Consider the following 27,867-nt stretch of genomic DNA (forward strand, 5'->3'; position numbering starts at 1 on the left):
AGATATCCCCTGGGCTGGGTGTGTCTACGCTAGGAGGGAAAATTGAATAGGCTATGGTTATTTACTTTGGAGCAAAGAAGTTTCAGAAAGACCTGCTGGAGGTATATAACGCTGAGGGGCATAGATAAGGTGATAGGAAGTCACTTTTTTCCACTAGTAGTGGGTTCAATAACCAGGGTGCATAGATTTAAGGAAAGAGAAAGAAGGCGAAGGGGAAAGTTGGGGAAAAAGTTTTCATCCAGAGATTGGTAGATGTCTCTAACTCACTGCCTGAAAGGGTGGTTGAGTTAGAAACTCTCAAAACATTTGAGCAGTGTTTAGATAGTCACTTGTATTGTCTTAGCCCCCAAAGCAATAGGCCAAGAGCTGGATAATGGAATTCATGTAGGATGTAGGTTTGCTCACTGAGTTGGAAGGTTCATATTCAGACGTTTCATCACCATACTAGGTAACATCATCAATGAGCCTCCGGTGAAGCACTGATGTTAGTGACCCGATTTCTGTGTGTTTAAGTTTCAAGTATAAAGAAAGCAGGTCACTAACACCAGTGCTTCACCGGAGGCTCATTGATGATGTTACCTAGTATGGTGACAAACGTATGAAAATAAACCTTCCAGCTCAGCGAGCAAACCTACATCCAGAACTTCAACCTGAGCTACGAATTAGTGTAGTCAGATCTTTGTTGGCCGATGCAAACATAATGGGCTGAACAGCCTCCTTCTGTGCTGTCAGCATCTGTATATCCATCACTTAAGATTTGAAAGTTTTCTCCAGACTGAGGAAATCCAGATCGAAGTCCAGATGAAAGCAGCTACTGGTTTGGAAGATGAATTGGCCCAGGAGCAGAGGCTGAGGGAATAATGAGTAGCAGCTTGGCAAATGGAAGCTCACGAGTTCAGTCTCAGAATTCTAATGCCATCTAATCAGAGGAGTACGATTAAACCAGTTTCACTTCAGCTCTTAGAAATTAGGTCATATAAATTTTGGAAAGTGATAGGCATATGGATATTTTTTATCAATATGCTCGGATGTGTTATGACATATCTAGGGCAGGTGTGACTTGAATCTGGATCTTTTGATTCAGAGATAGGGACACTACCACTGAGCCCAACTACAACAGCCCTCTTTGATACGCATATAGACTTCAATAAATCAAACAAATGACTGACTATCTAATACCACTAACTTGAGAGTTATGGACAAGGTTGTGATAACTCCGACATGGTCAGCAGCAAGTTGTTAATAATTAGTTACCAGGACTTACTAAACCATTCAACATGCCTTGCTGTATATTTCATCAAGGTAAACCAAGTTATTTATTACTTTCCTCAATATCTAAGTTTAAATATTAGTAACTATGATTGATAAATATGTTTAATAGACAGCTGTTAGTCCATAACTTGGCTCTGCGACTATGTTGATAACTGACAGAACAGACAAAATTCATTCACATAACTGCTTGTGTGGACAGTGATGGCAGATTGGTGGTATCAATGCCTATATAATCTGAACTAAACTGAAAGACAGTTTGTTGATCCAATTTAGATGTCATCTACTCCTCGACATTAACTGTGTAGTAAATAACAGCTTGTTCTTTGATGAGGTGTTAAAGTAACAGATTATACATTTGTCTTTTCCTGAATATTCTTGTTCAGGTATTGATTTGTGCACTTACACTATGTTATCAGCCTCTGTGCTACAACTAATACTGTTGTTAGAATTTTAAGATTACTACTAGACATTGTGCAGCAACAAGAGATTCATCTAACCTTTAGTTGGGACAACCGCGGTGGTTTTTGAGGTGGTTCTTCATAAGGTCGGTCTCCAAGAGATACTAAGATTCGCTTCCGATGACCAAGTAAGGCTATTTTCAGCACCTAAAGTAACAGAAAACTAAATTAGCATTAAATTGAATTAGGAAAAATGAAATAATAATACAGAAAGTAATTTGTCCCACTTCAACAAACTGTGTTTGTATTTTTGCCCATAGAACATAGAACAGTACAGCACAGAACAGGCCCTTCAGCCCACGATGTTGTGCCGACCAGTGATCCTCATGTATGCACCCTCAAATTTCTGTGACCATATGCATGTCCAGCAGTCTCTTAAATGTCCCCAATGACCTTGCTTCCACAACTGCTGCTGGCAACGCATTGCATGCCCTCTCAACTCTCTGTGTAAAGAACCCGCCTCTGACATTCCCTCTATATTTTCCTCCGAGCTTAAAACTATGACCCCTCGTGTTAGCCATTTCTGCCCTGGGAAATAGTCTCTGGCTATCGACTCTATCTATGCCTCTCATTATCTTGTATACCTCATTTAGGTCCCCTCTCCTCCTCCTTTTCTCCAATGAAAAAAGTCCGAGCTCAGTCAACCTCTCTTCATAAGATAAGCCCTCCAGTCCAGGCAGCATCATGGTAAACCTCCTCTGAACAATCTCCAAAGCAGCCACATCTTTCCTATAATAGGGCGACCAGAACTGGACGCAGTATTCCAAATGTGGTCTAACCAAAGTTTTATAGAGCTGCAACAAGATCTCACGACTCTTAAACTCAATCCCCCTGTTAATGAAAGCCAAAACATCATATGCTTTCTTAACAACCCTGTCCACTTGGGTGGCCATTTTAAGGGACCTATGTACCTGTACACCAAGATTCCCCTGTTCCTCCACACTGCCAAGAATCCTATCCTTAATTCTGTACTCAGCTTTCAAATTCGACTATCCAAAATGCATCAGCTCGCATTTATCCAGGTTGAACTCCATCTGCCACTGCTCAGCCCATCTCTGCCTGTCAATGTTCTGCTGCAGCCTACAACAGCCTAATATAATCTAAAATACTTCCTTGCAGAGCTGTGAAGCAAAGTTTGCCATTAAGCCACATAAATAGATGTCAGAATATGACCAAAAGCTTTGTAAGAGGTAAGTTTTAAGCAGTGTTTTAAAAGGAATGGGTGTCAATGCTGTGGGGCTTTGTCCTGATTTCTTATAGAGAGAGATTGGGGGACGGGTGTCGAGTAGTTTGTGAGAAGATAAATAACTTGTAAGGCCTAGGGTTTTTTTTTAAAGAAGTTGGAATGACAGAAGCAGCCTGAGTGGGTGTGTTCAAGCTCTCACACATCTAGGATTTTTATTCTGGATCAGTGGTGCTGGAAGAGCACAGCAATTCAGGCAGCATCCGAGGACAGGCAAAATCGACGTTTCGGGCAAAAGCCCTTCATCAGGAAGGGCTTGCCTGTCCTCGGATGCTGCCTGAATTGCTGTGCTCTTCCAGCACCACTGATCCAGAATCTGGTTTCCAGCATCTGCAGTCATTGTTTTTACCTCTAGGATTTTTAGTTTAGCTTTTAACAGTTGTTGCTGGGGTCTCAGCAGGGTTGGAAGGCAGTGAATCTCTTCCAGCTGCTAAACACTCAGTTGTTGCTTGATGTTTTTCCTCCTGTGGCTGCTACGGGAGTCGCATGTGAGACAATCTGTTTTCTGAATTTTATTTTTGGTCAAGGGTGTGTTTATGGGATGTTACTGTATTGGAACAGTTAATTAGTAATAGTTACTGTAACTATTATTCTGTTTAGCTTTCTAATAGAGTTAAGTTTCCAAGTTCCTCTTTCCTTTGTTGTATTTTAGTGTTTGAATAAATTGTTCTTTGCTTAATGATGAGTACATTGACTAATTAAATTGCATCTGGAACACAGCACCTCACAATTACCTTTAAAATAAGAAAATGTTAAGGTCTAGGCTACTTTCTTAATATATTTTTGAGGGGTCTGCTCTGGTCTTTTTTTGAGGGTGGATGGTGGAGACAGTGATGTATTACAAGCTCTCAGCCTTGGCAGAAGAATGCATGGTCAATAAGAGTGGAATTATGAAAATCAGGGATGCTCAAAATTAGAGGGTCACACATCTTAGAATAGTCTTTTGGTAGTACAGAACTTGAGTATTACTGAAAAACAGAAATTGTTGAAATATTTCATCTTGCACTCATGAGGACCTTATCTCATGATCTCAAAGTGTATCTCAAAAATGCGACCAACAAGTTTCACACTGTTACTATGCAGTAGCAACACACATGGCACTCACCACTAAGAAAATGTTGCCACCAAGCCAAAACATTTCCTACCTATCAGACAAGTTAAGAAATGTAACATGTGTGGGAAAGGGGAGTTCTTTTACATGGGGCACTGTCATGAATACCAGAACAGAAGGGAGCTGCACTGTTGGGTTTGTCTCCACCTGAACTGAGCTGGTACTAGTGTTTTAGCAAAAAAAGGTAAACAGGGTAGTCAACAGACTTTAAATTGGAAAGTGGGGGGTGAAGGGAAGGGGAAAACTCCAAGAAGTAGATTGGCTAATGGGAAGCAAAGCAACATTTATGGGGGTGGATTCAACTGCGTGGAAAAATATGAAAAAAATGAAAAGAAAGGAGAATTCAGGAGATGTTATCAAAATCTCCAGCACACAAAATAGGACAGTGTGTTTGGAAAGGGTTAGGAATCAAACTTCAAACACACTGGATAAATGAATCACAACGAGAAGTGGGATGGTCAATACAGGACTAAAGGTGTTGTATCCGAACGCATGCAGTATACAAAATAAGGTAATTGATCTCGTGTTGCAGATCAAAATTGGCAGTATGATGTGGTGGGTATCACAGAGACGTGGCTGCAAGGGGATCAGGACAGGGAGCGAAATATCCAACGCTATATATCCTACTGAAAAACAGGCAGGTGGGGTTACCTTATTAGTAAGAAATGAAATTAAATCAATAGTAATAAATGAAATAGGGTCAGATGATGTAGAATCTGTGTGGGTAGAGTTGAGGAACTGCAAAGATAAAACAAAAACCATAATGGGATTTATGTACAGGCCTCCAAACAGTAGTCTGGATGTGGGGCACATGATACACCAAGAGATAGAAAAGGCGTGTAAGAAAGGCAAGGTAACAGTGACAATGTGGGATTTCAATATGCAGCTGGACTGGGAAAATCAGATTGGTGGTGGATCACAAGTAAAGGAATTTGTGAAATGTCTACAAGTTGGCTTTTTGGAGCAGCTTGTAATGGAGCCTTCTACAAAACAGGCAATTTTAGATTTAGTGTTGTGCAATGAGGCAGATTTGAGAAGGAAGAGTAAAGTGAAGGAACAGTTCTGAGGCAGTGACCATAACATGATAGAATTTGAGAGGGAGAAGGTGTAATCAGATGTAACAGTTTTTCAGTTGCATAAAGGCAACTACAGGGGCATGAAGGAGGAGCTGACCAAAATTGACTGGACGAGTCGTCTAACAGGAGAAAGTTAAAAATCACACAACACCGGGTTATAGTCCAACAGGTTTATTTGGAAGCACTAGCTTTCGAAGCACTGGTCCTTCATCAGGAACTGTGGAGCAGGATCATAAGACACAGATTTTATAGCAAAAGATCTCAGTGTCATGCAACCAAAACAATATATTGAATGTTCAATATATCGTTTCAGTTGCATGACACTGAGATCTTTTGCTATAAATTCTGTGACTTATGATTCTGCTCCACAGCTACCTGATGAAGGAGCAGTGCTCCAAAAGCTAGTGCTTCCAAGTAAACCCTGATGGTCTTTCGCCTGGTGTTGCATGATTTTTTAAAACTTTGTCCACCCCATTAACGGCACCTCCACATCATGCCTAATAGGAAAGACAGTGGAACAGTAATGGCAGGAGTTTCTGGGAGTAATTCAGGCGACACAGCAAAGATTCATCCCAAGGAAAATGAAGCATACTAAAGAGAAGATGAGGAAACCGTGGTTGATCAGGAAAGTCAGGGAGAGCATAAAAGCAAAAGAGAAAGCACATAATGTGGCGAAGGGCAGTGGGAAGCCAGAGGATTGGGAAGCCTATAAAGACCAACACAGGATATCAAACAAAGAAATAAGGAGACAGAAGAATAAATATGAGGGTAAGCTAGCCAGTAATATTGGAAAAAATTTAAAGAGTGTGAAATATATATTTATTTCGATATACAAAGGGCAAAAGAGAGACAAAAGTGGACATTGTTGAAAAGGTGGCACTGGAAAAAAGCACAGAAGGTCAGGCAGCATCCGAGGAGGAGAGTCAATGTTTTGGGCATTAGCCCTTCATCAGGAATGTGAGAATGATGCTGGAAAAGTAGTAATGGGGAAGAAAGAAATAGCCGAGGAACTGAATAAATACTTTGTGTCAAGTCTTCACAGTGGAAGATCAGAGTAATATGCTAAAAATGAAAGGTTTCAAAGTGAATAAATCATCTGGACTAGTTGGGCTACACCCCAGAGTTCTGAAGGAGATAGCTGAAGAGATAGTGGAGGTGTTGGTGGTGATATTTCAGGAATCACTGGAGACAGGGAGGGACACAAAGGACTGGAAATCACCAATGTAACTTCCCGGTTTAAAAAGGGAGTAAGGTAAAAGACTGGAAATTATAAGCTGATTAGCCTGACCTCAGTCGTTGGTAAGAATTTGGAGTCATGTGTGAAGGATGAGATTTCTGAATACTTGCAAGTATACGGTAAAATAGGACAAAGTCTGCATGATTTCATCAAGGGGAGGTTATGCCTGACAAATTTGAATTCTTTGAGGAGGTAACAAGTAGGTTAGACCAAAGACAGCCAATGGATGTTATCTATCTGGATTTTCAGAAGGCCTTTGAGAAGGTGCCGCACAGGAAGCTGCTGAATAAGATAGGGGCCCATTACAGACAAGGTACTGGCATGGGGGGATAGAAGACTGACTGTCTGGCAGAAGGCAGAGAGTGGGGAATAAAAGGCTCCTTCTCAGGATGGAATCTGGTGACTGGTGGTGTTCCACAAGGGTCAGTGTTGGCACCACAACTTTTCACTCTATACAATATTGATCTGGATGAAGGAACTAAGGACATTCTGGGTAAATTTGAAGATGATACAAAGATAGGTGCAGGTGCAGATAGTACTGAGGAGACAGGAAGGCTGAAGAAAGATTTAGACAGGTTAGGAGAGCGGGCAAAGAAGTGGAAGATGACATACAACGTGAGAAAATGTGAGGCCATGCACTTTGGTAGGAAGAATAAAGGCACGAACTATTTTCTAAATGGGGAGAAAATTCAGAAATGTGAAGTGCAAAGGAACTTGGGAGTCCTAGTCTAGGTTTCTCTTAAGGTAAACGTGCAGGTTCAGTCGGTAGTTAGGAAGGCAAATACAATGTTGTCATTCATCTCAAGAGGACTAGAATATAAAAGCAGGTACATACTTCTGAGGCCTTACAAGGCTCTGGTCAGACCACATTCAGAGTATTGAGCAATTTTGGGCCCCATATCTCGGGAAGGATGTACTGGCCCTGGAGTGGGTCCAGAAGAACTTCACGAGAATGATCCCTGGAATGAAAGGTTTAACAAAAGAGGAATGTTTGTGGACTCTGGGACTACACTTGATAGAGTTCAGAAGGATAAGAGGGGGGATCTAACTGAATGGCCTGGACAGAGTGGATGTTGGGAAAATGTTTCCATTGGCAGGACAGCCCAGGACTGGAGGGTACAGCCTTAGAGTAAAGGGAAAACCCTTTAGACTGGAGATAAGGATAAACTTCTTTAGCAAGAGAGTGGTGAATCCGTGGAATTCATTGCCACAGAAGATTGTGGTGGCCAGGTCATTGAGTATATTTAAAAGAGGTAGGTAAGGGGATTGCCAAGGGGATCAAAGGTTATGGGGGAAAAAACAGGAAAATGGGGTTGAAAAACCTATTGGTCATGATCGATTGGCAGAGCAGATTCGATGGACTGAATGGCCTAATTTCTGTTCTTATGTCAGATAGTCTTATATGATTTTCAGTGCTGATGTGCGCTAGGTATGTCTGCATCTTAAAGCCAAGTGGATAACTTCAAACAGCATGTCCCTTTAACTAATCATTACAAGCAAAGTACTGACTGTACCATCATATAACACTAAGAACCTCAGGTGCTGGGAATCCAAAACTAAAAGAGAAATTGTTGAAACAGCTTAACAAATCTGGCAACATCTATGCAGTGAAAGAAATCAACATTTTATATCCAGTGACATTTCATCAGAACTTTGCTTGTTCATTTCTGAAGACAATGCGCTCACTAATCTGAGTCAACCTGTTTGATTTCAAATTTAAACAAAGCCTGGTTGTTAATTGCCAATCAGCATTAATAGGCATGTTCTCCATGGAAACTGCTTTATCAATTAGAGTCCACTTGCTAACCAATGAATAGACTCCTTGCATGCAGTATACATGTTAGGTTTCTCCTAGAGTTTGTATTCTTGCCAAATATCCTGAAGTGCAAGATGAGTTAATGATAGTTGTCTTTTCCCTAGGATGGGGGATTTCAAGAGTACAGGGCACATTTTTGAGGTGAGAGGGGAGAGATTTGAAAAAGACATGAGACAAAGTTTTTAACACAGAGGGTGGTTCGTGTGTGGAATGAACTTTCTGAGAAAGTGGTGGATGTGGGTCCAATTACAACATTTAAAAGACATTTGGATAGATGCATGAATAGGAAAGGTTTGGAGGCATATGGGCCAGGAGCAGGCAGGTCAGACGAGTTTAATTTGTGTTTATGTTCGACATGGACTGGTTGGACTAAAGGGAATGTTTCTGTGCTGTATGACTCTATGAAAAGCTAAGACAAAACATGTCCTTTTGCAGCAAAAATCATATCTCAGATGTTGCATAGCTGGATCATATATGAGACAGCTATGAAGGGGTGAAGCTATAGAACTCATTAAGAATAAAGAATATAAGTCAAAAACCTAAGTACAGCATAACTTGGAGCTGTTGTAAATGAGCATGTATGGAGTGGCGGTGGTGTAGCACTTTTGGACATGGGCAGCACAGATTTGGTTGACCTCAACTTGACAGTGCAGAACTTGAGGCCAACCAAGAATGCCCCCAAATCATCAGGTTGTGTGTAAGGATTTCAGCAGAAGATCTGAAGCAGGAGTGAAGTCAGCTAACATTGAGCAGTAACTTAATAGTGGTAGTTAAAATTATGAAGTGTTTTGATGTTGAATAGATAAGAGATTGTTTCCGTTCAGAGGGGAAAAGCATAATTAAAAGTCATCATTATAACAATAACCAAACTATAAGAAATTCAGAAGAAACTTTATCTCGGGTGATGAAAATGATGCAGCTCATGGCAGCATGTGGATGAGATGTATATGGGACTTTAAACTTAATAGTGGGGTTTGGGTGGAGTTGAATGGAAATTATGAAATTAAAGGTAAAAAAGAAGGTAGAATTATAGTTTGTGATGGGATGATTGTTAGCAGAAAAAAAAGGAAGGGACAGAATGTGTGAAATTCATATTGTACCAAGGAATCAGAAGTGGGCGGCACGGTGGCACAGTGGTTAGCACTGCTGCCTCACAGCGCTGGAGATCCGGGTTCAATTCCCGCCTCAAGCGACTGACTGTGTGGAGTTTGCACATTCTCCCCGTGTCTGCGTGGGTTTCCTCCGGGTGCTCCGGTTTCCTCCCACAGTCCAAAGATGTGCAGGTCAGGTGAATTGGCCATGCTAAATTGCTCGTAGTGTTAGGTAAGGGGTAAATGTAGGGGTATGGGTGGGTTGCGCTTCGGCGGGGCGGTGTGGACTTGTTGGGCCGAAAGGCCTGTTTCCACACTAAGTAATCTAATCTAATCTAATCTAATCTAAGTGTAATGAAATTTGATAATAGAACAAAAATTAAAGGCTTTGTATCTTAATCCACAATGCATTCAGAATAAAATAGATGAATTGACTGCACAAATTGAGGTAAATGAATACAATCTCTGTCATTATGGAAACATGGTTACCAGGAAATCAAAACTGGGAATTTAACATTCATTGATGTTTGACCTTTTGGAAAGGCAGAAGGGATGTAAAAGGTAATGGGGTGGCACTGTTAACAAGAAATGGAATGAGGACAGTTATGACAGATGAGTTCAGAAAATGTAGAGTCCATTTGGCTGGAGGTATAAGAGAGCAAGGGAAAGAAGGCATTGGTAGCTGTGGGCAGACCCAATACAGTATAGCAGCCAGTTTGTGGGAAAGGTTATAAATCAATAAATAATAGGGACATGTGTTGTGGATGGCTTTAATCTTACTGTTGATTGAGTTAATCAAATTGGAAAGGGTGCCTATGACAATAAATTCATAGAGTGCATTAGGGGTGTTTTTTAGAGCAATATTTCAGGGACCTAACCAGGGAACACAGTATCTTGGATCGGATAATGGTAATGAGGCAGGTTTTAATAAATGACCTCAGAGTAAAAGATTCTGTAGGAAGTAGTGATCATAAAATGATAGAATTTAATATTCAATTAGACAGTGAGGAACTTGAATCAGAAACAACCATATTTAATTTAAATAAAGGGAATTACAATGAAATGAGGGTAGTGTTAGCTAAAGTGAACAGGGCAAATGGATGAGCATGAATGACAATATGAAAGCAGTGGCAGATTCTGAAGGAGGCAGTTCATGACTCCCAACAAAAATACATCTCAGTAGGAGGAAAGATTCTGAGAGAGGGACAAACCAAACATGGCCAATCAGGGAAGTTAAAGAGAGTGTTATGTTGAAAGAAAAAGAATGTAAAAATGCTAAAAGCATGACAGTCCTGAAGACCGGGATAAATTCGGAATTCAGAAAAGAAGCACAAATAAGATAATAAATACAGAAAATAAACTATGAGGGCAAATTCAAAAGGGATAAAAGAAGCCAATAAGAGCTTATTTAAATATACAAGCAAGAAAGAGGTTAAAATGAACAGAGGCACCTTAGAAAATGAATCTTAGAAAACAGGTGGACAGTGTTAGGGAACAAGGAAATGGCAGAGAAATTAAACAGATAGTTTGCATCAATCTTTATGGTGGAAGATACTTTGAACGTTCCATTAAAACTAAAGAAGACAGAAGATGAATTAAGTTTGAAATGAAGAGCAAAGGAACAGAATATTACTTAAATGGAGAAAAAAAATGGCACAAAGGGACTTAGGGGTACCTGTGCACAAAACACTAAAAGCCAGCACACTGATGCAGCAGGTAATCAGGAAGGCTAATGGAATGAAGACCTTTATTTCAAGTTGTTCGGAATATAAGGGTAGGGAACTCTGATCAACTGTACAAGGTTCTGATGAGATCACATCTGGAATACTGTGAGCAGTTTTAGTCCCCTTATTTAGGGGGAGATTGTTTCAGTAAAGCAAGTTCAAAGAAGGTTCACTTGGATGCTTGGAGGGATTGTCTTCGGAACAAGGGTTAAACAGGTTGGGAGTCTACTCACAGAAATTTAGAAAAAATGAGAAACACTTAGAATTCTTAAGGGGCTTGACGGACTAAATGCTGAGAGGATGTCCCAGGAGGGGAAACAGTCGAGGACTATAAGGAATAGTCTCAGAATAAAGAGGCATCAACCTAGGACTGAGAGGGTTAAGAGTCTTTGGAACATTTCATCACAGAGGGCTGTGGTGGAGAGCAAGAGACCTTGTATATATTCAAGGCTGAGAGAGATAGATTCTTGATCAATCGGGGAGTCAATGGTTATGGGGAAAGGGCAGGCAGATCAGTCGTGATCCTACTGAATAGTAGAGCTGGCTCGATGGGCTGAAAAGCCTACCACTGTCCCTAATTTTTATGGTCCTATGTAGAAAGATTCCTTTAGGAGCCCCTAGAAGTAATGATGCTGAGGGAGGATGAGAAGCCATTGCATAAGAACCTCTGGATAGATAGTTAAGGAAGCAACCAAATGCATACAGTTTCACCCAGCTGGACAATGAACAGGCTTTGGAAGAAGCTGTAAACATGTTGAGAAGAACAAGGAAACCCTTCATCATTGTCACATTCATATTATTTGAGCATTGAAGTCACGGTGGATGAAATAGAGGTTGCAGATAAACCAATACTTTCCACACTTATAGCTACGGAAAATAGATCGATTGATAACAAATATTATTCAGAAACACTCAAACAACGAACAATCTGCTCTTCACATAAATGTGATCTTGCTGCTTTGTTAGTCACACCAGATTTGCTTTCTTTCAGAAACTGTAACTGAATGTTCTCTCTCACACCTCAGAGAAATGTCCTTGTTTCTTTACCAATGCTTTATTGCCAAATAATCAAAAATAAATCAATTGCTACTTAAATAAACTTTTGTGCAAAATAGATTCACTTTTTCCAAAGAGAAACAGAACTTGAATAGATTATTCTCCTAAAAAGTGCTCAAGTTGGTATGTAAATAGTTACATACCATAATTTGAATAAAAGACCTGTAGTTACTATAAAATATTGTTTGAATGAAATATATCAATATTTATCCATAACCCAGCAGTTCAATTTTAACTTATCATCAGAAGTGATTACATTTTATGATCAAGTTCAGTCAAGCCACTTAAAGCTATTTGTTTGTCCAGCTCTGACGTTTGCGATGTTTCTTTCTACTGTTTGCATGCAATTAGCATATTAAGGTAAGGACAGCATATCGATAAGCGATTAAAATCAACTAGGTGAAAGCGAGGACGACAGATGCTCGAAATCAGTGTCAAAAGTGTGGTGCTGGAAAAGCACAGCAGGTCAGGCATTATGAAGGGCTTTTGCCCAAAACGTCAATTTTCCTGCTTCTCTGATGCTGTCTGACCTGCTGTGCTTTTCCAGCACCATACTCTTGACTTTGGTATCAATAAGAGGTGGCAAGTTGGTCCCATGTAGTTTCCGCCCCCCCCCCCCCCCCCCGAAGCCAATCTGAATGAAATGCTGATAGATGTGGAAGAACAGATTTTGTTCAACATTTTCAACATTAGGAAAACTAATAGTTTTAGAATTAATTTTGAGAAATATAGATTGGCTCCACTCATTGTTATACAGTTACATTACAATATAATTCAATATAGCACAGAGACACGCCCTTCGGCCCAAGCCTCCGTAGACTCCTAATCCTTATTAAGGACCAGCACTTCTTGCTCATGCATGATTTCTATCCCACTGCTTGCCTCCCGTTCACGTGTCTATCAAGATATGCTTTAAAAATTGCTAACGTGCTTGCTTCCCCCACCTCCACTGGCAGTGTATTCCAGGCACCCATCACCCTCAGTGTGTTAAATATTCCCCGGCCTTCTTCTCTCAACTTTGATGTTGCATCACATCAAACAATTAGCCAGCTGCTTCTCCTGAAATCTGAATGAATTAATGCAGTCAATTGCAGAACAAATTCAAACCTTATTGGATTGAGTAATATACAAATATGGTTCCATGCATTTTGCCAGCATAATTGCCGACTTTTTCTTCTGAATTCTTCAGCCGGATAACTTTGCCTGATCTCAGATTCTCTATGTTTCTGTCTAGCAAAAAAAACTTACACTATCAAGTTTATAGACACTTGACGAAAAAAACATTTTTTAAGTCAGTGGAATACTCTCATGACATTGTTTCATTTCATATACATGCCAACTGAGCAAACTAGCTAAAGCTGACAAATAGCTCCAAAAAGTTGACGGTCCCCACTAGGTTCACAACACAAAAACATTTCCTATTATAAGCTGAATATATGAAAACAAGCGGCTCACTAGTAGTGTAACAAGCTACAGGATTTCACAATGTTTGATCATCTGTATTGCAGAAAAATGAAGAAGGCACAAAAATGAAAGGTATTTCTAGGAAGGAATCTGAAACAAAACAACCTTGGAAAAGTCAGAACGCATACATTTCAAATTTTAGTTTTTTTAAATTCGTGACTAATTTTATTTTAACCTTGAGAGAAAAGCTAAATCACTTTTAAATTTTGAACAGTCAACTAGATCATCACTCACCCATAATTTAGTTTAATAGGTACTCTTATACATTCACCACCACCAGACATGCTGACAGAGTCACTACTCTTCCTGGACTACCTGGACACTGAATTCTATCCCACTTCTCATCTTTTCATAGAGACACATTCATTATCTTCCAAGCTTTCAGGTTTGTATTTGCAGCTTCCTGGTTCTCTCAAAACGATTGAACAAATCTACACCTTCCACCCAATCCTGTTGCAATTTATCCACCTTAACATTCAACCTGTGACTCTAATTAGTTCAGTTTAATCAGACCATAACCTTAACCATAACCCCCTGTTCAAGATGACATTCTCTTGCCTTCCCATACAACACATTTCTTAACTCTAAGTATGCTGAACTTCTGCACACTTTTGATTATCCATTGCTAATATCCCATCCATTGTTGTCCTTCTATCATTCTGCTAGGTGAGGTGCCGGAAGACTCGAGGTTGGCCAACATTGTGCCAATGATTAAGAAAGGTACTAAGGAAAAGTCAGGGAACTATAGACCGGTGAACCTGACATTGGTGATGGGCAACATGTTGGAAAGAATCTGGTGGGACAGGATTTACATGTACTTGGAAAGGCAAGGACTGATTAAGGGATAGTCAATATGGCTTTGAGCATGGAAAATTATGTCTCACTGACTTGACTGAATTTTCAGAAGAAGTAACGAAGAGGATTGATGTGGGCAGATTGGTGGGTGTGCGGTATAAGGATTTCAGTAAGGCATTCGACAAAGTTCCTCATGGTAGACTGGTTAGAAAGGTGAGATCATACGGAATACAGGGAGAACTAGCCATTCGGATACAGAACTGACTCAAAGGTAGAAGACAGAGGGTGGTGGTGGAGGGTTGTTTTTCAGATTGGAGGCCTGTGACCAGTGGAGTGCCACAAGGATCGATACTGGATCCACTACTTTTTGTTATTTATATAAATGATCTGGATGTGAACATAGAAGGTATAGTTAGTAACTTTGCAGATGACACCAAAATTGGAGGTGTAGTGGGCAGCGAAGAAGGTTACCTCGGAGTGCAATGGGATCTTGATCAGATGGGCCAAAGAATGGCCATTGGAGATTTAATTTAGATAAATGTGAGGTGCTGCATTTTGGAAAGTCAAATCAGGGCAGGACTTGTACACACAATGGTAAGGTCTTGGGGAGTGTTGCTGAACAGAGACACCTTGGAGTGCAGGTTCATAGTTCTTTGAAAGTGCAGTTGCAAGTAGATAGGATAGCGAAGGAGGCATCAGGTCTGCTTGCCTTTATTTTGTCAGTGTATTGAATATGGGAGTTGGAGAAATCATGTTGGAAATGTACAGAACATTGGTGAGGCCACTTTTGAATTATTGCGTGCAATTCTGGTCTCCCTCCTATAGGAAGGATGTTGTGAAAGTATTTGATCTGTTGCAAAGTGCTTTGCAATGTCCAAAGGTCTTAAAAGCAAGATATAAATCCACGTTCTTTCTACTCTATTTCCCTTGCCTATTAAATCAACTATATATTCAACAATATATGCGACAGTTTCAATTATTTGAAGAGCTTTTTTCTGTAAAAGCTATTCTCTTGAAAACAATTATATATAATTTAACATTTTAAACCACAAGACTCACTGTCACTCAGAATAAATACAACAAATTGCATTCGCACATCAACATCTATGCAATAGTGTGTTCCAAAACATTTCACAGGGGACAGATGAAAATTGAAGCAATGATATTAGGTCAAGTGACCAAAAACTTGGTTCAACAGTTTGATTTTAACAATCTCTTAAAGGAAAGCGAGACAGGGAGTGGGCAAAACAGAGACCATGGGAAAGAATCAAGAGATAGATAGAGAGAGAGATGGGGAAAAGAAACAAGGGAAGAGAGTTCTATAACTTAGTTCATGATGAAATAGGAATAAAAGATAATCATCTGAGTATATCATTTTTCATAAGAGTTTAAGTCTGACAAAAGCAGTATTTTCACTAACTCCTCATAAGAAAGCTAAAACATGTATTTAGCTTACGTTTACAATTTCCAGTTCCCAGAGGTTTTTCACACTATCCATTGAATTGTATCCACTGGACAAAAACGTCTGACTGTAATCCTGTAGTCCAAGTGATTCTAACCATGCTACGATTGAAGTATTGCTGTTTCCATCAAAACCAAATGGTTTAATCTGCAAACAAAATCAACAATCAGAATATATTTTCAGCTCAGCAGCTTTTTCAATCAAAGTTGTCTTAGCTGATAAAAGATAACAATGATGTTCATCTGTTTTTAATTATTAAAAATAAAAGCATAAGAACTTTGGGAAAATGCTCTGAAATCTGGCTAGATGGTCCAGAGGCCGGCTGGACCATGAATTTTATAATTCATTTATTTCTCAATGGTAAAGTGCTTAACCCTATGATAAAACAATGGTTCCTTACAATGCAATGAATTTTAGCTCCTACAGATTCCATCATGAGTTTGCCAATTGATCAACTGGAACACAGTTTACTTGATTCTACAGTTCCATTAGGTAAAAACAATGACTGCAGATGCTGGAAACCAGATTCTGGATTAGTGGTGCTGGAAGAGCACAGCAGTTCAGGCAGCATCCAAGGAGCTTTGAAATTGATGAAGGGCTTTTGCCCGAAACATCGATTTCAAAGCTCCTTGGATGCTGCCTGAACTGCTGTGCTCTTCCAGCACCACTAATCCAGAATCTACAGTTCCACTGGCATGCATATCATCCAAGATCCTTAACTTCAATGACATTTCCCCTTCTGAATAGGCTGGCAATGAGTACCAGGCTCTTCAAGAACCAAAGAACAACTGACTTCATTAATGAAGAATTAAGTAAAGCCTCATGATGGGTTAAAACCATCTTCCCAAGTGTTTTCCTGATGTGACCTCATTTTAATGCCTTCAGCTTTTTGTGATCCTACATCAAAAATTGGCAGAGCTGGGTCAGTTTATGAAAGCATAGCAAGGTGTGAAATGCTAAGTGCTTGTTGCAGTTTAAATACTCAATCACTAAATAGAAAATGAACTTTTTGTTACTGGCACTTCCCCAGACCAGCAAATAAAGAAAATGCCTGGATTTTTAAAAATGTCATGAGTTGTATGTGCAAAGTTCTGGGGTACTAATATCACGGCAGATTTATTTTTGTACATCTGCTAAGTACAAGGCAAGACCGCTATATCGGCGGAGTCGGTTTCAGTTACCCATGGCCCAAACATATTACATAGAACATTCCAGAACCAGGGACCGGGGGTGCCGGAGAAGTACGTTTCCCATTTATACGAATGGGTTTGCTACTGTCCGCAGTTTCAGTCTTCCGTGGTAGGTCTTGGAACGGCGGGGGGGGGGGGGGGGGGGGGGAGAGAGAAAGAGTACCTATTTATTCCCCTACCAAATTGTGAGCCTTCATAGAACTGTCACTAACACAATGATCCATGTGATGACCTAATATAATTATTCATATTAACACCAATTAACTTTAAAATATATAGTGTAATCTACTTCAATGAACCTCAAATGAGTACCAATAATTTACAGAGCATTGAGAATTGCAAATATTTGGGATTTAACCAATAATGTTATTCACCACCATCATCTTTCTTTTTCTTCCTTGTTCAGGAATTCTTTAATATGTCCTTTAAAATGTCTTTTGAAAAGCTGAATGCAATGTGTTATCAAGGGATGAAGGCCTAAAACATCTGCATTCTCCCAGGCTATAGTTTTCTGCTCAGCACAATTAATGCAAGGCTAAAACCATAAAGTGCTGAGCTATTCACAATTTATTGATCATAGGAAAAGCTAAAAGGTAAGATAAAACTTCGCAAAATGCAGTCTTCAATTAGCATTTTAAAATCAAATCCAAAATATTTTCTCTCAAGTGAGAAGCTAATTATATTCAGTTCATAATCAGAGTAGCTAAACTCTTTTTTTTTTAAAAAGAGAACAACAGTTCCCCTTCATACTATTTTTCCTACTCAACTTCCACCCATCCAAAAATATATACATTTGAGTTAGCAATACAAATGCATTAAATTCTAATTTCTGAATTAAAATGGGAATCTTTTCAGCGCATTTTGCCCTCAGAATCATAAAAGAGATTAAAAGCTCCTTTTTGATTTCTTTTCTCTTTGCAAACCTAGTATATAATTCAGGAGAGTCAGTAGATCAACTTGAGAACCCAGTTTTGAGGTGGTTTTTAATCTCCGGTAGCATACAATTATTTTGGAATTTAGATTGAAAACCCAACATTATGCTTTTGATTTAACCGCAAACACACGAGTACAACTCTATGTCTTGTCATTCATTCCAATGGAGCTATAAATTGAAATGAAGCTACAGATTTAAGGGAGGTTCTGGCACGAGAAACAGTGGTATTGACTACTCTCCAATGGAACTGTTGATGTAAACCTTCGAAGTTCAAAAGGCATAAGAGTAATTTATCCAGAAATTTCTAATTTTAGTGTAATAGTTACATTTATCCATAAACATTTAATTGAAAGGATAATTTTTGTACTAAATATTGTCACATGGGAAACAAGTACATCAAATTCCCTTGTTGTTGCCCAGAGTAAAAAATGAATGAATTCCAATAAAGCAGAACCAGCTACTAAAGCAATGAAAACAACATTCAAATTTCCAATGTCATTCAAATGAAAAAAAACTCAAGACAGAACCTACACCTTAACATTGTCAAAAACCTGTTCAGACCCAGACAAGTTTCTAACCAAAAGAACCTTTTAATTCCTAATCCACAGTTATGTAGTATTGAGAATTTGCAAAGTTGATACTGTCCTCCTTGGAACAGTTTAGTTGAAGAGGTGACAAGATTTCCAAGATAATGGGAGATGTTGATTGAATGAAAATCCTAAATGGTTGTCAATTCTTTGTGCATTAAGGATTATCCAGCAAGTCTTATCCAACTGAGGAATCGATCCAATTTTGGACATTTGAATGGCTTTGGAAATTTGAATGTTCTTTTTTCATTGCTTCAGTTGCTTGTTGTGGGTTTTCAATGAGCAGAATTGTTGAGTACAGGTAGTGTGTTACTTGCTGCATGTACATGAACTGCACCGGTTTCAATTCAACAAGATAAATGGCAGCCATTCTTTTATTATCTTCACTTGTGGGACATGGGTATCACTGGCTGGCCAGCATTTATCACCTGTCCCTAAGTGCCCATGACTAGTTAACTTCTCAGGAGAATCAGAATCAACATATCTGGGTTAAAATATAAACAAAGGCTGGCAGTTAACTGTCCATCAACATTATCTGGTGTACTATCCATGGTGATACCACTACCAGAGTCCAATTGGCAACTAAACAGGATTCTCCTCTCATTCATTACAAGTATTGGTTTTCCTGCAAATTGATATTGTGAATTTTCTTCATGAGTGCAAGATGAAAAGCTTTGACAAATAATATTTCCCAGCAATATTCAAATTCTGTACTACCAAAAGACTATTTGCAAACCTAAGAACCGCAACAATTCAATATTTGTTAGGAGAGGATCAAGACAACTGAATGGCAAATTGGATGATGATCTTTACTATTATAGATTAGGCTACTTTAATACCAAGTATAGAATTGTTACAATTCACTGGGATAGCACACTGGAAATTGAACCCCATTATTCCCAGAGTCATCACAAAAATTAGAAGATTTCACAAGATATGCAACGTTCCCTGATTTAATTGACTTTCAGATCCTGTCTGACAGAAAGCATGAACAAGAATAATAATAAGTAATTAGACTCTAGCTACAGGTGAACAGTTGTAAACCTTTGGCATGCGATATCACTAGTTAAAACGCTAATCTCCTTACATACATAGACATAAAAATAAACAGAGTAAAATACTTTATGGCAGAGGGGGAGAATTGGAAAGGCAGGTCAGTCATCCTTGTTCCCAGGTTCTGTTATCAAGATAATCCTTTTGACGCTTCTGCTAGTCAGAATGTTGCTTCAGTCATCTTTCTCCGTTTGCTTCCAATGGTTGGTAAGAGAACCAAGGTGACCAATCACATAAAAAGTCTCTGATTTATCAGTTAAAAGTCACAGCTAACAATAACTGTTGCAGGAAAGATAAACCAGTATGCTTCAGGTTTAACCTTTAGATTTTAAACGGCAGAGAGCAGAGGGATTGCTCCTGAGATGGAGAAGAACTGAGCATGTTTCTTGTCTCCAGCTCCAAGCTGTTCAGAAACCTGAGAACCAATCTCACAGTTGTTGGCAGGCAAAAGGCTTCTGTCATCAATAACTGGGCACTAGTCCATATAGCAATCAATTTTTTAAGCCAAAAGTTGCACTTGTACACGCCCTTGGATCAAAACTGTCTGCAACTCAAACTTCATTTGCTGCTTGTTCAAACAGTTGTTCACATAATGCTTGAAATGGGTGTCAGATTGATTTCAAAACATTCAGTCCCCCTTGCAAACACTGGTTTTAACCCCTTCTTTTATTTCAGTCTACAACTTTCTAAAACAAAACAAAATAATAAAAATGTGGTCCTTACAGAATGCAGCAAACAAAAAAAAAAATCACATTCTGGCAAATCCAAAATTGGTTTGGAATAAAACAAAATTCTGAACAGTACAAAAGCTTTACAGCAGCAATTTGAATACCTTATATGAAAATCAGGAGTAAGAAAAGATCAACAAGTCTACACTTCCAAACTTATTCACAACTGCTTTCTTCTTTCATAATTTATTTCTGTAACATTTTAAAATAGCTAGATAGCTTTTGAAAGTTTTATACATGACCGTTCTATATTTCCTTTTCCCATATGTGTGTGGATTTGCTTCTTAATATAAATAAAAGATATGCAACAGGATATCTGGTCCGATGAGTGTGTGATGTTTATTTTCCACGTCTCCTTCCTTGTACCTCACCCTTCCTTTCAGTATATCTTTATATTTCTTTTTCTATCGTATACCTATGAATAAGGAACAAGAGTAGGCCACTCAGTCTTTCGACCCTGCTTCGCCATTCAATAAGATCATGGCTGATCTGCTTTTACCAAACTCTAAATTCCTGCATATTTCTGATAACTCTTCCTCTTGGTAATCAAGAATCTATCCACCACCGCCTTAAAAATATTTAAATATTTAAAGATTCTGCATTCGTTGCCTTCCGAGGCAAGAAATTCCAAAGAGTTTCAACCCTTAAGAGAAAAAATTTCCTCATCTCGGTTTTAAATGGGCACCCCCTTATTTTTAAACTATGAGCTGTATTTCAATATTCTCGCGCAAGATGAAATACTGTATCAATATCCGGTCAAGTCCTCTTAGGATCTCATATCGTTCAATTAAGTCTGACTCTTGTAAACACTAGACAATACAGGCCTAGCTTTCATAAGTACGGAGACCAGTATTGTACTCAGTACTCCATATGCACTTTTGGATACAAGATACGTACTTGGCTTGTTTCTTCAACTTTATTCAATACTCCCTATGAAAGAGCAATGGAGTAATTCAAATTAAGTATTATCATTAGAGAAGTGACTAAATTCATGCACATCAAATTCCAGGTCATGCCTTGGTCAGCACCGATACAGAGAAGTGTGCATACCTCATTCCAAATTGCAGACCGATATTTTCCACACATATCCTGTAACAACCAGAAGGATTCCGAATCTGACAAGCAATCAACCTGCTATTCCTATTTCTACCTTCTCTATTTCTTTACTTTTTTTACTGCCACTTTTGTTTGCCTCACCTGGTCACCTCTTCTTTTACTTAAACTCACTTGCTTTCCACCCCATCACACACTATCCCTCTTATCTTTTCCTCTCCCCCACTTTTTCACTCCTCCTGTTATTCCTTAAAATCTGTTAACATCTCTGTTTTGCCAGTTCTCATTAAAGTTCAACAACCTAAGAATGTTAACTCTATTTCTCTCTCCACAGGTACTGGCTATCCTGCTCAGTAGTTCCAGAATTTCACTAAAAGCTTTTCAACCTTAAAGCTACTTGACCGTCCAATACTGATCCTACTTCTTTCAAAGACACAAGCTTGTTCCAAATGAAGCAACTTTTATTGGGTCTATTAAAAGATCCATTACATTCTGATGGTTGGTGGCCAATATAACCCCGAACCTAGCTTGAGGAATGTGAACTTTGGACTTGTGACCAGTTCTGCATTCAAGGTTCAATAGTACACTTCTTCAGCTTTATTGGGGATTTTAAAAATTATTTTGGACAGATGAGGACCTCAAATGAAGTAAACTGTTCCTAACACTTAGCAAAAGTTCTCCAAATCTCAATACTCATATTAGTGATTAAGTCAGGGCTTCCCAAAGTGGGAGAAAATGAGGACTGCAGATGCTGGAGATCAGAGCTGAAAATGTGTTGCTGGAAAAGCGCAACAGGTCAGGCAGCATCCAAGGAGCAGGAGAATCGACGTTTCGGGCATGATCCCTTCTTCAGGAAGGGCTCAAAGTGGGAGTCCCAAAGTGGGAGTCAAGACTCCAAATGGCAGTCATGAGTTCCACGGCAGCAATGGTTGCCACAGAGATCTATATCCACCGCCTCCCCAACTCCCAGGCTCACTGGTCAAGTCCCACTAGCAGCAACTTCCCCTCCCAACTTTCAGTTATCACTAAGAGATTACAACAGTTTCCAAATTTCAAGATGGGGTCACAATGGGAAAACATTTCAGAAGCAGTAGATGAAGATATATTGGCCAGGTGCTTAGAGTCAGACTACAGGTTATTCCCATATATGTTTGGCTGAATATATTTTGACTTGTATTACCTTATGTTTGCCCACATCAAAGAACATTTTCTGCATCTCAGTTATTACAGAAGTAATCTTACACGTCTAAGACAATTCATTTCCTTTCTTCTATACATATGGAACTGTGGGCAACAAAAAACAATACAACTTCTGCAGTCAACTGTTTAAATTATCGACAATTGCTGTGAATAGCCAGAACTCTCGAACAGCTAACTGCAGTATACCAATGGTTACATTTTCCCAGTGAAAACAATTTCCATTTATCTCATCCCAATTCTGCTAAGATTCTTCCCAGTCTGATCAGAAAATTACTTAAGCATTTCATTTTAAGTTTTTGAAAATATACATGAAGCTGTGTAGCAGAGTTTACATTTACTAGATGTTTCAAGTTTATTCTATGACAGAATATGGGCATGGCTGGCAAGGCCATATTTTATTGCCTATCCTCAATGTCCTTCAAGAAGATGGTGGTGATCAACTTTCCTGAACTGCAGTCCATGTGGAGCAAGTACACTCATAGTGCTGTTAGAGAGTTCTAGTCTCGGATTCAATGCCAGTGAAAAAAACAGCAATATAATTCTAAGTCAGGATGGTAATTTCTGACTTCCAAATAAGTGTTTAGGATGGTGATATTCACGTGCGCCTGTTATCCTCACTCTGCTACCTGATAGAGGTTTACTGGTTTGAAAGGTGCTGCCAAAGATTCCTTGGTGAGTTGCTGGGTACATTCTTGTAGATGTTACACACTGCTGCCAATTGCATTGGCATTTGAGGAAGTAAGTGTTGAAGGTGGTGGATGGGGTAGCAATCAAACAGGCTGTTGAGTCCTGGATGGTGCCAAGCTTGAGTGTTGTTGGAGTTGCACCCATCTAGGCTAGTGCACACCATTCCATTACATCCCTGACTTGTCTATTATAGATAACAAAGTGTCTTTGAGAGACAGTGGGAAGTTATATACTACAGATTTTCGCTGCTGGCCTGTTCTTAAAGCCAGTGTTTATATGGCCACACTAGTCAGGTTTCTGTTACCCAGATTCATTAGCTTATTCCCTCCTCAAATAAACTGATGAAGTTGGCACATTATTTTCTTTAAAACAAAACTGTTCCTTATAATACCTGTGCTGTTAACACATTTAATTCCAGCATCCTGCAGAATAGAAGTTCAGCATTTGCAGACTTGCTAGCTATCATTTAGCTGCTTTGCAAAGGGTTTCAACAACGAAAACAGCACCACAGAATGACACAATCTCCGACTAATACTTTTTCAATATGAACTAACATTGCTTTAAGCCGCATTGTAGACTGGTATCAATGTGGCTCATCAAGGCAGGAACCATGGAGATAGGCCCCACAGCAGTCTCCTGGCAGTGTTTAAATCACCCGTGATTAAGCCAGAGTCTGGAAGGGGCAGACCAGAACTTCTGGTTCTCATTAATGAGCATCATCCACGGCCATTCTGCATTTTAGAAGAGCCTTATAAATTTAACCTGCGTTTTCTGAAAGTCACCCGAAGAAATATCAGTTTGCCCAGGCTTCTTGGAGTGGCTCTTGTTATCTTTGTTTGTTCGGAGATCCAGGATGAGGTGGTTTGGACTGCTAAAAGCCAACCTCCTACTCCCTCTCTCTTCCCCCTTTCCTGTCTTCACTCTTAGGTCCAACAACTGTCTGGGTCTTAGGTGGGTGCAATGCCTGGCAGTGGGGTCATCAATGAAAACTACCTACCAAACTTTGACTAGCTAGAATGACCCCTGCCACCGGTGACCTATTGGTGGCCATTTACAGTGCCTAAAGGGCACTGATTCCATTGGACTGCTTCAACAAAACAGACAAGATGTCCTTCACTAGCTTGCTGATCTGTTTGCCTCAAAATCCAGCTCAATATACTTGAATCTGAGGGGGTTTGCATGTAATACACATGATAACTGTGACTGCATCTTGCACTCAATCTCAAGTAAGCTTATATTTCATAAGCTTTGAGTTAAGAGATACATGTGGATATATCATTTAGGGAATTTATAATTTTACACTAACAAAATGAATGCATTTAAGGGAGCAGAGTTTAAGAAGCTTTAAGTTTTAAATATCTTTTGTTCCAAACATAACATGTTTCACAAAATCTAATAATTAATCTCACTCTAAACAGTGGGCTAGCTTTAGTCGTGTAAATAAAAGATAACAAAAGAAGATCAAATCTATTATGATATTTGCAGTGGTAGTAAATTTCAAAGTGTAATCCTCTGTTGAAAATTCTAACATGCAAGTCTTATTTCAAACTACAGCCATAATATTCTTAGTTTACAGTAACTAATAACAAATATGTTGAGAAACAGTTTTTATTTTCTGAATTTTTATCATTAAGATTGATTTGTTAGTATAAGCACCGATTTCAGTCATTGCAAAATACTCCACTGAGTAATCAAAATTATCGCTGCTCCTACATTCACAAGATTCTGGTCATTTTCACAAGAGACTGAGTTGGGCACTAAGGTCTTCAATTCATTACAACACAAAAGTGCTATTAGTTCTTCCTAAACATTCAATTTCTGATAAATGAGAATTGCTTTTAAACTGATTGGACACCACCAACTGATTAGCTAGTTTTATGGCTAGTCTGCATTTGGCATCACTGCGCAATTGTTATGAATAAATGAAACTTCAATGTAGAAGTATGCAATTTACCTTATTCACTCATACACTTGTGTAATCTCTAATCTTAAATGGGTCCTCAATGATTTTTTTTTTGTTCTTTCCATGAAATGTTTTTCTTAAAAACTGTTTCGTTTTCTTTTGATACACACTGTAGTATTTAAAAATACTTCCAAATCACATTCTTTTCTAATTAGCTTAATCAGGAGAATCCAATTTTATTTTGTTAATAAAATACTGTAACTATTTTATTTGGTTAATAAAATAGTTACATTGGCAACAATATAATAAAATGGAGTATCATCAATATTCTTCCACACATGGTCACCTGATGTGCATTTCTATATTATTTATTGGGACTGTCTTGAATAAACTAATCCATTCAATAATAATCACATCCAACATGTTAATAATTTGTTATTCATTGTAAATTATGGAATTCTTATTTTATATTGGCTAGCTAGCATACATGTTTTTTATTGTATATATTTTTATTGAAAAAGAGATTTTTAATATTACAAACAGTACAAAACCATACAATTCAAAGCAGTACAGGAAAAGAGCAAAAAAGAAAAAAACTAAACCTCACTTATGTACAAATACCTATATAGAGAAAACTAAATACACAAATAAATAATAACAACTAACACTTAACACCTAACTAATGATAACACGGCTCAGCGAAACAAAACACTAGCTCTCAACGATCAAGAGCAATAATTTAAATATAAGAATATGTTTGCAATTCTTCCTCCCTGGATATTAGATTCATAAGACAATCATTATGGCTATATAAAAGTCTTTATTAGTGTGGCAGACAAATCTGTGTCCAGGTAGTCCAAAAAGGTCCACAGATCTTAGATTTATGGTGCACCATACTTGTAAGAAAATCCAAAGGGATATGCTCAATAACTATCTTACTCCGCCCAGAAATCCAGGGGATTCTCAGACACCCAACAATGCAGAATATTCTTTCTTGCACAAAAGTAAGGATATTAAAAAGTTTTTTCTCATGCGCATCCAAAGAGAGTATACTGGACAGGCCAAGAAGAAGAGAGCATACAAAATGTTAATCTGAAGTTTTACCTTTGGAAGTGAACGTGCAGCTTGAAGAATCTTGCGCCGATGTGTTGCTTCATGAATTCCAAGTTCTCGCAAGTCCTGTTCTTCCATTATGTTAGCCCCCTAGGGAAACAGACAAAATTTAAAAAACTGAAGGCCTCAGTTCTGATCAGTCGTGTAGAGCCATGCTATTCTATGCTTCCTTTCAAACTGCTGGTATGCAGCATTGTTTGCACTGGAAAAGACTGAGTGTCATGGCCTAAAGAATTTGAGATGCATTGTGAGGCTGAAAACTTCCGGAATTTCCATATACTCTAAAGAATTCAGTTAAATTTCATCAGTTATTCCAGAAGAAATGCAGAAGTTACTATTAAAAACTACTTCAGGGTTTTGTTCTGGGAGTCAGGCAACCGACTGTGTGGAGTTTGCACGTTCTCCCCATGTCTGCGTGGGTTTCCTCCGGGTGCTCCGGTTTCCTCCCACAGTCCAAAGATGTTCAGGTCAGGTGAATTGGCCATGCTAAATTGCCCGTAGTGTTAGGTAAGGGGTAAATGTAGGGGTATGGGTGGGTTGCGCTTCAGCGGGGCGGTGTGGACTTGTTGGGCCGAAGGGCCTGTTTCCACACTGAAAGTAATCTAATCTAATCTAATCTAATCTAATCTAATCTAATCTAATCTAAAGTGTTCAATGCTTCTAACTTGGGAAATATCAGGCCCTCGGGCTCAGTTTGAACTGTAGAGGACCTTTCTTTTTCTCACTATTTGATCGCAGAATGTGGGCATCACTGAGTGTGGCAGCTTCTATTGACCATCCCAAATTGCCTGGAGGAGTTGTGGTGAATGGTCTCCTTGAACCACTGCAATCTTGTGCAATACTATTACGAAGGAAACGTTTGGGATTTTGACACCTCAAAAGTGAAGGAACGGCGATATATTTCCAAGTTGGGACGGTTTGTGGCTTAGAGGGGAAATTGCAGCTAAATGATATTCCTGCTTGTCTATTGTTCTTGCCCTTTAGATCTGTACTCAATAGAGTTTGGAAGAATTAGGGGAGGATTTGATTAAAACTTACAGGATTCTGAGGGGTCTGGATAGAGTGGACATGAAGCAGACTGCAGTTTCCACTGACAGAGACTTGGACCTGAGGGCACAGCCTCAGGGTGGAAGTCTGTGGAACATATTACTACAGAAGTTGTGGAGACCAAGTCATTGGGTATACTTAAGACAGGGAAAGGTAGGTTCTTGATTAGTAAGGGGATCGATGGTTATGGGGAGAAGGCAGAACAATGGGGTTGAGAAACATATCAGCCATTATCGAATAGCAGAGTGAACTCAATAGGCCAACTTCAAGAAGCAACATCAGACATTAGAGGGTATTTCAATCTGCACACTAAGTATATTCCTATCATAAAGAAAAATTCCAAGTGGAGGATCTAATTTTTCCTTGGTTAAATAAAAAGTTAAGCAAAGATAAAACTTAAGGAAAAAGCATATTATTTGCTCAAAAGGTGAGTGGCAAATCAGATAGAGTCATAGAGATGTACAGCACGGAAACAGACCATTTGGTCCAACTCATCCATGCAGACCAGATATCCCAAATTAATCTAGTCCCATTTGCCAATACTTGACCCATATCCCCCTAAAGCGT

General features: G+C 39.0%; 1 protein-coding gene across 10 annotated transcripts in view; it reads right to left on the minus strand.

Moving 5' to 3' along the window:
- anks1aa (ankyrin repeat and sterile alpha motif domain containing 1Aa) overlaps positions 1-27,867 on the minus strand; it is a 355,860-nt gene that overhangs the window by 42,438 nt on the left and 285,555 nt on the right. For all 10 annotated transcript variants that reach the window (XM_043716918.2, XM_043716919.2, XM_087973655.1 and 7 more), the window contains 3 exons: positions 26,245-26,343; positions 15,800-15,952; positions 1,770-1,877 (listed from right to left, as the gene is read on the minus strand). In XM_043716918.2, coding sequence (XP_043572853.2) covers positions 1,770-1,877; positions 15,800-15,952; positions 26,245-26,343 — 360 coding nt within the window. The remainder of the gene's footprint in view (positions 1-1,769; positions 1,878-15,799; positions 15,953-26,244; positions 26,344-27,867) is intronic.

This window comes from Chiloscyllium plagiosum, unplaced genomic scaffold (assembly GCF_037043375.1).
Source record: "Chiloscyllium plagiosum isolate Xiang-an unplaced genomic scaffold, Cpla_swu_hap1 HiC_scaffold_26, whole genome shotgun sequence".
In the NCBI taxonomy this organism is placed as follows: domain Eukaryota; kingdom Metazoa; phylum Chordata; class Chondrichthyes; order Orectolobiformes; family Hemiscylliidae; genus Chiloscyllium; species Chiloscyllium plagiosum.